At 39.0% G+C, this 13,069-nt stretch overlaps 1 protein-coding gene across 2 annotated transcripts in view; it reads left to right on the top strand.

The window, feature by feature from the left end:
- The window catches only part of CERS6 (ceramide synthase 6), a 123,664-nt gene that overhangs the window by 30,443 nt on the left and 80,152 nt on the right, over positions 1–13,069 (top strand). For both annotated transcript variants that reach the window (XM_048061374.2, XM_048061375.2), the window contains exons 2-3: positions 4,894–4,999; positions 7,298–7,428. In XM_048061374.2, the coding sequence (XP_047917331.1) occupies positions 4,894–4,999; positions 7,298–7,428 (237 nt within the window). The remainder of the gene's footprint in view (positions 1–4,893; positions 5,000–7,297; positions 7,429–13,069) is intronic.

Raw genomic sequence — 13,069 nt, 5'->3', positions numbered from 1 at the left:
CATAACATTGTCAATTATTTTAAGACTGATATTTCTTAAACTGCATGTTTAGGACAAGCCATTGTTTGAGTATTTTCTTTATCTGTTATTTTGCTTAAAAGTATTTAATTTCTTAAATCACATATTCATTAGCTCATCTAGCTTGATATATTTTTTTTTGGTACTGTCTGACAAGTCTTAATTCTTGCAGACCTTTTAGGCTGTTTAAAAAAAAATCTCTGATGCCTCTTAACCTGTTGTGTGCACTGCATAGGTGTGAGCTTCTTCAAAGCTACTGAGAACCTGGCAAGCATGGATTTGCAAAGGGTGACCACCTTGGTCACATCTGAAATAGCAGATGACCTGCTGGTAGGGAAACACTGGTGATCCAGGAGGGCTCTACAGGCGTATTTCCAGTGGCTTAATGAAGAAGTCGCTTACCTTCCTAGAATTCAAGGATGTATCTCTGTACATCCTTTTGACCTAGGAACGCTTCCGCTTCCCCTCCAGCATCTCCACCCCCTCAATGTGTCTATTGGTGTTACTGAAGCACCTCCAAAATCTCCTAGTAATGTTGTGGAATAATTGCCTATATATACATTTTTTTATTTAAATTGAAGGGAGAGTTTGAATCAAATCTGTGGCAAGTATCTGATCTTGCCATACTGCAGCATGGTGTGTGTGCTTTGGCCCCATATCATAGAATATCCTGAGTTGGAAGAGACTCACAAAGATCATCGAGTCCAACTCCTGGCTCTGCACAGGACCACACAAAAATCAGACCAGGTGTCTGAGAGCATTGTCCAAATGCTTTTTGATTGCTATATGCAGGTTTCTGACAGGATTTCAGACGAATATTACACATCACCAGTAGGTCTCTCTGGTTTATAGTAAAATGCAGAGTCGCAAAAAAAAAAAAAATCAACTTACTTTTCTGCTTCCTGTGACACTTTGAATTATTTGTTTAATGCAAACTTTGCTAGTGCTGATAAATATCAGCCTCAAAGGATTATGAGGGCCAACACTAAGATGCCTAGTTAATTCTGGGACTCGATGTAATTTGTCAAGATGAATAGCAGTAAGCTAAAAGGGTTATGGTAATTAATTAGTAAGGCTGGACTATGCAATAAAGGAGTATAAAACTGACTCTGAGTGAAGGCATCTCCCTTACTGTTTTACTGAGGTTATTTGATTTGTGATATTGAAGTTATGTTTCCAGTTTCATGTGTCCACAATGATTTGTGTTTATTGAGGGTCTGACCTATTCATATTTCTAAAGGAAAACTTTCATAGGGTGTGGAAGATGCAGAAAGTGGAACCAGCTTATTATTAAGCTGTAATTTTCTGAATATGAGGAACTGTGTGTTTGGTCTAGAGGGGTGGGAATGGCTTCTGAAGAGTCTGAGGGTTTGGGTTTTCATTTCAGCTGGCATTGAAGGACGTGGGATTCGGACCTCTTCCTATGCAGCGTTGTGCCCACTATAGCCACCTCAAGGAGTAAATTGTACCCAGCTGGCATTTAGCTCCTTCCAGCAGGGCAAAACTGGTTTGTTTCTTTACTTCTCTTTTTCCCCTGTGTTCATTGGGCCGTAATGGTGGCTGGCTTTGTCTAGTGGACATTTGCTAAAGGGCAGGCCGGAAAGCCAGCATGTTACGTTTATCAGAGTTACCTGCCTCTGGTGAAATGTTGCTCCTTTTTATGGTCTAGTATGTATGGGGGGCTATTTTGTGAAGGGTTTCTTGTGTCCTTCATAGAGGAAAAAACAATTCCCAAGTTTGGGGTGGAGCATGAGGCCTTGCTGTCACTGCTGCAAACACTTGAGAACTACAGGCAGGGTCCAAAATGGCAAGCAGTGGCTGCTTCCGGGAGGTGCAGGCCGCTGTTAGGAGCCCGTCATGGTTGGGCAGGCAGCGCGGTATTTACAGACCAGCAAGGGCAGAGTACCTTCCACCTGGTTACTCTGAAGTACCCTGTGTTACCTGAATGGTCATCCGTGGCTTTTTTGGTTTGGTTTTGTTCTTAAATGTGGCTTTAAACAGTGGATGAGGAGGCCACCTTTAATAAGGTTCTTGAATTCTGAGTTTAATTCCCATGCTTGTTTGGTTATTTCATTTCTAGATACAGAATGGATGGGGCTGCATTTGGCAAAAAATGTTTGTCCTTTTAATTTCTGTGTAATTGAATGCCAGCTCTCAATTCAGCTTCACTGAAATCAGCCGAAAGAGAGAGATTGCTGTGGTGTTTGCTCAGATTTACATGTGGGGAGGAAAGCTGGTAATATATTCAATTCTGCTCTCCTTACTCTTCTACAATACTTCTTCCCTCTTAATTGCAATACCTTATGCAATAAATAGTCCCATGGGTTTCAGTAAGACTGTTTAGGGAATTGAATACCACAGTGCAGAAGAAATGGAAAAAATGAGTAAAGCTTTTAAGAAGTACAACATTTGGCAAAACGCTCTGTTTGTGCATGTATCAAACACTACTTTTGTTTCATTATGAATCAATTTAAATTATTACAGAAAGCTTAGTGAGAATTATGATAATGGTGTTTTTTACATTTGGTGTGAAATTTTGGATCCTATTGATTAAATTATACTTTAAAAGTTTCATTTTAACCTTGAAAAACAATTTTAAATATTGCAAAATATAGTTTAAGCTTAAGTTTTCATAGGAAAAGTAAAAAATCTCTCTTAAATCTTATCTGTGCTTTTTCCTGTGTTTCTCTACACATTTCATTAGCAAGACATGTCATTTGAAGAATGGCATTTAAGCAAACCCAGCAATTCGGTTTAGGTTTAAATGAAGATCAGCTCAACATGAAGCCTGTTGGAACTGCATCTGGTAGAATTTTCTAGCAGGGACTCTTCTACCTGCTTTTGACCTTAACAAATTAAATACTTTATTTTTTTTCTTTTCAATTAGGATGTTTAGGGAAGTGTCTTTCTATTGGAGTGAAGGAATGACGATCTCATTCCTTCCATCAGCAGAAAGATAAGAGCTTTGTTCAGCTTTTTGTTCAAAACATGGACGTAAAGGGACTGAGGATCTTGGTATCTGTTACATGACTGGAAGTGTTTTACTAGTCCTTAGAATTAAAAAGTAAATTTCTGAAACCAAATTCTTTGTGCATTTTATCAGCTTATTCAGCTGCATCTTTTTGATTACCTGATAACAGCAATGACCAACTGATTTGATTATGTCCATGTTGAACTAAAGAATACAGCTCTCACTTCTTTTTGTCATCTAGTTTTAAATGAAAAAAATGTCCCTTCAGCAGATTTTATGTATCTCTTGCACTTTAAATTGGAAACTTGTGTATTACTTAGCTAGTGTACAAATTGTATATTTTCATATAATACAAATGCAGAGCTTGTATTTCACTTTAATCAGCAGAAGCAGCAATTTTAGTTCAAAACAATACTTGAAATGGTGCTTAAATGTGTATAAGAACATTATAGTTTTGAAGAGCATGTGTTTGTATTCAGGTGGATAAACACAGAGCTACTTCTTAACTACTTAGTGTGTTGGTTTTGTCTGTGGCAAATTAAGTCTTAACAAAATAAAATATTTAAAGTGAAATCAAAAATTACTTAATTCAAAGATGGCAGAAGTTTAGGAAACTGATGGTTTTCAGGGGACGATGGGATCCAGTTCTCACTTCAGTTACCACTGCAACTGCATCCACTTGTTAGAAGTTAGTAAGCATTATTTTACCCTAGTTCCTCTTCAGCTGTATGGATTAAGTCCTATTGTTCTGGGCACCACAGAAATGAAGAACAAAACGATATATCTAAGCATTAATAATTTACATATAGGCAGGCATGTACTGCATAAATATGATCTATTTAAGTAGTGTCTTGAATTACTCCCCATCAAATTTTCCTGTATATTTTTCCAACTATGTAACTGTTTATAGTAGTTGCTGCTTGTGAGCAGAGGGTAAGGTTAAATTCTGGTGCGTTCCTCTCAGAGTATCTTCTCCTTTCTTTTCAAAGGAGTTAGCCTCAATACATCTGCACATGCTTTCCTGTGGTGCAGAGGCTGGCACCTCTGGTGCTGTTGACAGACGTTACTGAATCCTTTACTATTCTTATATGGATGGAATTCCTACAAAGACTTTGTAGCTATGAATCCCACACTTGAATCCCTTAGACTTCGGGGATTCAAGAGTGGGACCCATAGTTACAAATAGTTTAGTTTTTAATGGATAGAATGGTTTTCTTTGAGTGTAAGCTATTTAATTCATCTCTAAAATATGTTAGAGACTCCCAGTTTATAAACTGGCTGAATTTATAGATTGGTGTTTGGATCTGTGACAGCTTTGTGCTTGAGCATAAGAATTTAGAGGAAAATCTATTTCTTAAGCAAAGTCTTTGAGTCATGGCTCAACATCATTTGAACTTTATGGTTCAGAAAATTGTATTGACTGGGCATCTTCAATGCTTGCTGCCTTTAAGGACTTTGTTTGAATTTTCACTGTGCAAAAGGAGTCCTAAGGCAATAGCTACTCTGGAAACTGATCTGTGAAAAAGGCCTTATTTGGAGGAGGAGAACATTACGTGCTCTTCAGCTCTGCAAGCTGCCCTGCTCTTTTCATTAGGCAGTGCTTCTCTGGGAGGCATTCCTCTCATGCTTTTGTTCTATGCTTTTTTTTTTTCCTTCAACATGAAAGAAAATCCCGTTTCATGTGCTCTGTGGAGTTCATTTCATCCTTCAAAGTGTTGTTACTTATTTTGTCATGTAATCGCCTGTATGAGCTTGCTTTTAAGCTGTTAGGCTAAGTATTGGTTCTTGTTGGCAGTGTTATAATGTTTGCACATTTACCACATGTCATTGATTGATAACAGTAATGAAGTAAATAACTGAAGGATTTCACTTACATTCTTTTTTCACTCTTCTGTTTCTCGTAGGTTCATTGCTAAACCATGTGCCTTAGGCCTTAAAGTCCAAGCTAATGGACCACAAAAAGCTCAACCTAATGCTATCCTGGAAAAAGTTTTCACAGCCATTACAAAGGTAGAGTATTTACCTAAATATTTACCTTATAAAGTGGGATATGGCATTATAAAATACATCTGAACAAAATGAGGGTAACTGCTAAATTCAGTACTGCCTTGTTTACAGCTAATGTCATAACATTAAAATGTCAAGGTTTTTATTGGCATGCCAACTTGAACAGTTGTGCATCCCTTCATGATGTGTCCTGTAAGCTTTTGATTTAAAAAAAAAGTTACAGAAATACTTCGTAGGTGCTGGCTGTATGGCCACCTACTTTTTTGTTTTGCTTGCTTCCTTTTAGAAAGTTCCACGGAATCCTTGTTTTTTTGTTTTCGTTAGGGTGGGTTTTTTGTTTGTTTGTATTGAATGAAGAGCAAATTATGAGATTCTAAGATGGGCCTTACTGTGTATTCCATGAAACTGAAGATACTCCTTCCAGGGCAACTGCTTGAGAGCAGGGTGCTGATGGTTTACAGTTATCCTAGCTGTTTGTGATTAATGTCCTTTGAAACTGGAGGGAAAAGCTAGAAAAGTACAGAGAACTGACTGAACACTATTTTAGATTGCAGGGTTTTTTTTTTTGTAGAAAATTAGTTTTTTGCCACTGCTTGCCACTGTTTCTACAGCTCCCGTTGTATGAGATCTTCAGCTAAAGCTGTCATCCTGTCCATGCTTTTGCTGTAATCTAAGTTTTCTCATAGCACTAAGCAATGATCAGATGTCCAGTAGCTTCTCCTGAAGAAGTCAACAGGCAGTTCTTTAGTAGTGCAAAGGCCTGTGAAGACCTGAAGGATGAAGCCTCTCTTTTGCAGAAACTCACCAGTTCCACCTTGGCTCCAGGCTGCAGTTGGGCACACCACAGCAAAGACAGTAATTAGCTGGAATTTCAGAAACTATTAAGATCACAGAGGGCTAAATTGGGTTCAGTATCACAGACAGTGAAATATGCCATGAGTATGTCTTTGTGTGTCCTACCCTATGCTGAGATCACCAGAGCACTTGGTGCAATTTTTGTCTTGTTTTCAGAGAAAGTGATGCATGCCTCATTTCTAAAAGGTGCAGCACTTGTGTTCTCTCCCTGACTCAGGTGGAGGAAGAATTAGATTTTTTAAAGTCAGTGACAGTGGCTTTTCTCAGTTTTACATTGGAAAACCTAGTGGCTACGTTGACTCTCTTGAAAATTAAATAAAAAAATAATTTCTGGAAGGGATGGGAAGTTCTGAGAACTTCCCCCTTTTCTCATCTTATTATTTTATTTTACTTTCCGACTTCTTTGCTGGAGACTGGTAGATGAAACTTCACCCTGGCAAAGGCTGCTGCTTTACTCTTTGCTACATTTAACAAGGTCTTTGTGGTGGCAGATTGTGTATCTTTTTTAATGTATCTAACTGGCTTACAGACCTAAACCTAAAGCTCCAGAAAACAGACTGTCCGATGGCTTTTTCGTTTTCTTTTTTTTTCTTTTTTCTTTTTGTTTTTAAAAAAAAAAAGGTAATCAGGAGAAATATATAAATTGTGCTTATGCAGTAGTGTACATGTAGAATTGCTGCATGATCTGAAATATGGCCTGTTCCACTCTTTTCTATTTAGTATTCAAACTAAGAATAGATTCATTTTATTTTACCTTGCCATTTTTTTTACCTTACATTTTATTTTACCTTTACGTAAAGTATGTTTGCAGAGAACAGCCACTAGAATGGAAGGGGAGTTTTACATTTGCTGCTTTGGAGAATAGCTCTGTGTAGCTAATTTTAAAGAAAAAAAAATTTCTTTCCTTGTTTCCCAGGTGATTTTCCTTTTGAAGTTGTCACTTTGTTTAATGACCTCATTTTTTAACATTAATACGCACAAACATGGGATATATCCTCTTCTTTCCGTTTCAGTCAAGCAATCATCACTCCTGCAACTGTCAATGGGACCAAGGTTGGAATATACAAAGTGTGTGGCAGGCAGGGGAGCATTTGTAAGCCCCTCTGCTTGATAGATATGTCTTTTTACCTCTGCTTACCATTACTTTCCAAGTTTCATGCAAGGTTTCATCCAGTTACCCCTGTAAGTTTTTATCAGTAATAACCAATATGCAATATTGCAACATATGTCAACCTTCTTATATCAATAAGGTACTGTCGCTGTAAACATATTTTGATGTGGATGTGCCAGCAGAGATTTCTGTCATAGTTATTTTATTTCTGTGCATCCATTTGTCTGACAAGCAGCCTTTAAGCCATTGGGAGGTGGTTACAGCAGTTCTAAATTTAAAGTGGCGTTACCACAATTGGGAAGAGGAAATAATTTTTATCCTTCTCTGTTCTGTAGCATCCGGATGAGAAGAGGCTGGAGGGACTCTCCAAACAGCTGGACTGGGATGTACGCAGCATTCAGCGTTGGTTTCGACAAAGACGCAACCAGGAAAAGCCCAGTACTCTTACGAAGTTCTGCGAGAGCATGTAAGCAAACTGTCTTTACAGCAGAGTCTTTCTCCTTTCTCTATACAGCTTGACAGAGATCTGAAATGGAGCAGTAAAAATAAAAGCCAATTGGGTTGTTAAAGCCCTTCCTTGTTTTTCTCATCCTGGGCTTGATCCTTTTACTAGCAGGGCTTCTTGAGTGCACTTAATTCTGAGAAACTAAAGGCTCCTACACTTTCTTTGGGCAGTTATTTTTCACCTGCAAGGGTTTACTTCTAAAGACTGCTTCCCAGAATGCAGCTGCTCTTCGAAACTGGTTATCTACACATAGGTCTTTTTTCTAATCAGACCCCATTGTTTCTAGTCTCTGAGTCAGATTTTCATGCTGGCTGGATTTAACACACTAATACGTAATCTGCGTTGAAAGAGTGTGAAAAACTAAATCTACTTAATATGTTTACATGTTTTTCTTAAAGGAGGAATGATAGATATTGAACTTACAACAAAACACAAAGAATACTAGTTTCTTTGAAAGACTTATTAGTTATAAGACTCAGCCTTCCAGCACTGCTGTAATGTTGTTCCTTTGATGTGGAAGGTCATGCATTTAAGGCAAGTTTTACATGCTCCAAATCAAGAGGCTTGGCAAATAATGCCATAAACAAGCATCAGCTTTATCATACCCTGTGGTCAAGTAGTCATTTTAGTGCTGGCTTAAAACTAGTTATGCTTTTTGTTAGCTGGGAAAGAAGTGTTAAGTAGAAATGTCAGCACCAATAGAGGAAGCCTATTTAAATTACAAAGTAAAACTTATTTATTTTAAATCTATTTTTCTAAACCTTTTTTGGTTTCAAACAGTTTTACGTGATTTCATTAAAAATTTCAAGTAAAGAAATAAATTAAAAAAAAAAGTATATATATGTGTATGTGTGTATATATACATATTTTCTTCTTTGTGACATACATTATGGCAAAAGTGTGTAGATAAGAGTTGTGAATGCAAATTGAAAGGTGAGATCAAGCTGTAATGAATGCCATTAACTTCCGCAAGCAGAATTAAGTTCCAGCTTCATTTAGAGAGGGCCATTGGGTGTTACTACAATATGTATACTTAACAGTAATGACAATACTCGTATCTCCAGAAGGAAGCGAGTTGGTGTGAAGAAAAGTGGGTAGTTCAGGTTCTCTCAGCTCACGGTTTGCAGAGAGTGCAGAAAGAGTTGCCTCTGTGGCTCCACAAGTACCGTTACTGTAGAACGTGCTGCTGTCTGCGTGTGTGCATTGCCCTGATAGTGTTTGCAGCACTGCAGCAGGTGCCACCAGGTGTCCTGTCATGTGTGCTGGATGGAGTTGGTGGCAGGTAGTTGGAATAGCACCAGGAAGTCAGGGATACCCTTTTCTCCCCTCAGTATGGCTGTGAAACGGGTGTCTAGTTAAATCAGGGCAGTACATGTGGTGCAGTATCTTTGGAGCAAAGAAATACAAATCTGCTCAAGGTCAATAGCCTTTTCACAGATGTAGTTAATTGGGTGACATTTTGGATGAAGAATCCGTGTGTGGACAGCTGCTACAGAGCTCTAGGCTGCATGAAGCACGTGTTCCCGTGGCAGTCATGGGAACGGCCGCACTCCAAACCTGCAGTAACTCGTGCTCCAGGGGAATGGTCAGAAGCCCCGACAGAGAGCAAAACATGCCCGTAAGTAGCCAGCAGGCATAACGTAAGCAACGCAACAGTGATCCCCACCCACACCTTCGTCTGTTGAGCTGCTGTTGTCCTTCCAGAGAAGACTTCAGTTTTGCTGGCATCTGAATTGATTGGCAAAGACTCGGAGAGAACAGTGACAGAACCCACAGCAAATGTGGAGCTGCCTAAGAAGAGCTCCAACTCTTTTTACAAGCAGACAGTTCAATTTACTGCTAGTAAAAGTGTTCCTTGGGCACAAAATGGCTTTTCCCATGTTGCACAGGAGAAGACAGACATGCATGAGGGGATGTAGACTGTTTCTTGACTGCCTTATCTTTCTTGCCAAATGGATATCTTGGTTACTATGTAAAGTAGAGGAGTTTCAAAAGGGCAAAGGATGACAGTGAAATTTGATGATAAATGCACTCAGCTGGCATGAATGACACCCAAGATCCAGACCCAGACAGGCTAAAACAGTAACTTTTTCACTAGATTTCTCTTATTTCTCTTGCCCCAGAATTTTCAATTTCTTTATCCCATTTTTTTCCCTCCAAGGTATTTCAGTTATGGTCCTAAACAGAGCAACTTCAAAATCTACACTTTTTTTTTCCTCAAAAAAAAATTGAATAATTCTTTTTTTTCTGGGTTTTATCAGATGTCCTGGGAATTAGCATGTGGTAGCTATATGAAGAAAAACATAGTAATAAAATACCTTGTCTGTAGGCACTGCCTGTGCAACAGTCTTGTCGTGAAAACAAATGACTTTGGAGTGACCTTAACCAGCAGTCACTTCAGTTTTGTCTCAACCTTCTCTTTCAAGTGAAGGTGCCATTTGGTTATTGGAGCTGTGGAATCTGCTGATAGTGAGACTTCAGTGGCATCACGTACTTGCTTAAGATTTCAGATGTTATGGTGATATGTACCTATACAAAACATGAAATAGATGGTATCAGCAGGTGATGATTCATTATCCAGTATTATTCAGAAAGGCAGTAATAAATGGGGTGCAGAGGTTTATTTTACCAGCAAGTTGATGGGTTGTTTCTCAAGGATTTGATGATTCTGAAATGAAACTTGGAGTTAGCAGTAGGATGTTTGTAGTCACTGGAAGACACCCAACTTGTACAACTTAAGATTGTAATGCTCAGGTAGTAGCTGCAGGAGTGAGTCTGTGCATAACGTTTCTTTCTTGTTGGGAATATAGGTAGTTTTTCTGCTTTCTTCACTTGATAGATCCAAAGTGAATAAAGGAGAAGAACTGGCAAACTGTGTGCACAGTGGACTTTTCTACTGCTGTGCATTTCTGCTGCTTTTTATTCCTTTGTCTCTGTACTCATAGTGTAGCCTACCATCAAGAAAGAACAAGCTTTCTCCTTAACAAGAGGAGGGGAAGGACCTTGTACTCTGCTCTTTAAGCATGCAGCACATCAGAAAACACCAAGTGGATTACCTTGAATCTTTTCTAAAGCTTGTGTAATTTGTGTGTTATTCATGGAGAGTATCTGCAGTACTTTACAAGGCTAAAAGTTGTTTCTGCAGAGGACTATTGATCTACTTATAGGTGTGTGGCATAAATTGGGCCAAATGCTCTAAGGACTCGGCTGGAGCATAATTCTAGCACGAATATATTTAAGAAAAAAAAAAAGAAGGAAAAAAGTCTGGCCATTAATGGAGAACAACTTCCCAAAAATGTCTTGAGGGAGAACGTTACATCTGAATATAGAAGAATGGGAATTCCAGGCATGGAATAAGCTCATGGAAAAAAGGCTTAGAGGTATGCTGGGGACAACTGGGAGAATGTAATGCCTGGAATACCTTGAATGGTAACTTTGGTGACTGCCAGGCAGAATGCAGGGCACACGAATATCTTTGTTAATATATCTGAAAGACAACACAGTGGTGATTTCCAAGTGACTTCCAGGTTCGTGGCCACTTCAGTCTGTTGTGCTGCTGCTGCTCACACTGCCAGTGCCTAGGCATGTCTGCTTTTCTCAAAGGCTAAATAGCATAGAAAGAACAAGCAGCCCATTCCCCTCCCTTGCTGTCTAGAGCTGCTTATTAGAGATATTTGCATGGTTTCCAAGGAGGAGCTGGCAGATAGATATGTCCAAGAGTGTTTTTTGAGTTTATGCAGCAGTCTGCGTGTGAAAACATGGAAATGTGCTGACTGACGAGCTAAAGATTTTCATTTATTTTTCTAAACGTATTTCTGTAGAGGAAGTTTGGATAATAAAGTATCTGTAAGTAGGGTGACTTTTAGTTTTGATGTAGGTGAAAAGAGAGTCTCAATCTCGCCTCCTAGACAGAACATACCCTTTTTCCAAGGAAGTGAAACTGTGCATTTTTTGCGAGGCGAAGACTGCTATATGTATCTATTTGTATACATGTTTATGTGTATAGAGAGATATATACATATAGAATATTTTTTCACTTGTGCACATTTGTGAAAATTTTATGGGCTGTTTTGCAACTTCTTGGCCTTATTCTCTTCTACAGAATTGCGCTAGAAAAATAACTATGCAGGGGAAAGAAATTGAGACAGCTGCTTGGTTGTTGAAATTCTGAACTGTGCTGATACAAATCTTAACAAAGCACATAAAGCACAGACTGATGAATTCTTTTCTGTGTAGCAGTAAAGCACTAGAAAACAAATAGGCGTCAAAAAACCTTCTAGCTCCGAATTTTGTGTAGCCTCAGGCCCACTTAAGTCAACTACAGAACACTGCTGAATACAGCGATCTTTGAGATGCAAGCAAGAAGAAGTGGTAAATGATATTATGGGTCCATTTAATTCAGAGTTGTCAATACAAATTTGCTGCTGCTTCAGTGCTACATGCAACAGAGAATTGACGAGTGTTTCACAACTAGAAAAGAGAGAAGTCTGGAAAGCAGTGCTGCTCCCCTGGGGTGAGTGGCTTCTAAGTGTGAATACAAAGCATACACCCAAAATGGGAAGGAATTAGGCCTCTATTATATGTGCTATCTAGCTTTTCATATTTGCAGGCATCTTAAGATGACTTGGAGTCCTTCTTTGGAGAAACCCAGAGTTTCTTCCTTGGAAGTTTCTCAGGTTGTTACCTGCTGCAGCAACTAGTAGAATTTGTAAATTGCCTGAATGTTTAGAATTCCTGTAGGAAGCAGTGCATTGGGTGGCCATGTGGACCAAATGCTACTACACTCACTGATTTCAGGTTTCTTTTATAATTTTTTTCTTATTATTATTGGTCACTGACCAATAGATAACTTGGATAGATAGGATTCAGCTATCATGAGCAGATGATTTGCTGCTGATGCATATGTATGTGACAACTCCTTATTCTCAATGTGCAGTGTTTGGATTGCATGCATGTGTATTTAAGGTGTACTTGGAGGTCTGATGGTGATTATGCGTCTCACATCTCTTGAGGTAGCCAGTCTCTGCAGCTATGTAGCCACTGAAGTCACTAACCAGTTACCAATATTAAAATCTGTTTCTTCTACGCTTACTGGGTGCACTGTCTACTCGAGTGAAATGGAAGCTCAAATCTGGGGTTGTGAGTAAAGGAGTTTGTAAGGACGGGACGAAGGATAACTCCACCTGAAAGCTGATATTTGAAGTTAGCCCAGAGATTAGACTTTTTGTTTTTTAAACCTGACTTTAAGGAGTAGAAGGGTTCTGTTAATTAACCATGATGTGACAGGACAGTGTGATAGTTGCTGTTTAATGGCATAGAGCTATCAAATCTCCTTTGCATTCCTCTGCGGGTTTCCATGGGGCAGGAGTGGCTGTTCCTCCATGCTGTCATGGATGTGGGGCAGAACATTTCCACTGCTGTCCTGGTCTGTTCAGGAGATCCAAAGCACCGGTAGCTCGACAAGCTGCTTGGTGGAAATTGCATGTCTATGTAGTATGTTGACAAAAAGGCAGAGATTTTTTCATGCTATCCTGGATTATTACTATTTCTAACTGGGCAGATACATAGTTCTGCTGCTCCCTCTCCTTCTAACTTCCAGCAG

Source organism: Anser cygnoides, chromosome 6 (assembly GCF_040182565.1).
Source record: "Anser cygnoides isolate HZ-2024a breed goose chromosome 6, Taihu_goose_T2T_genome, whole genome shotgun sequence".
NCBI lineage: Eukaryota > Metazoa > Chordata > Aves > Anseriformes > Anatidae > Anser > Anser cygnoides.
This window is presented reverse-complemented; position numbering and strand designations above follow the sequence as displayed.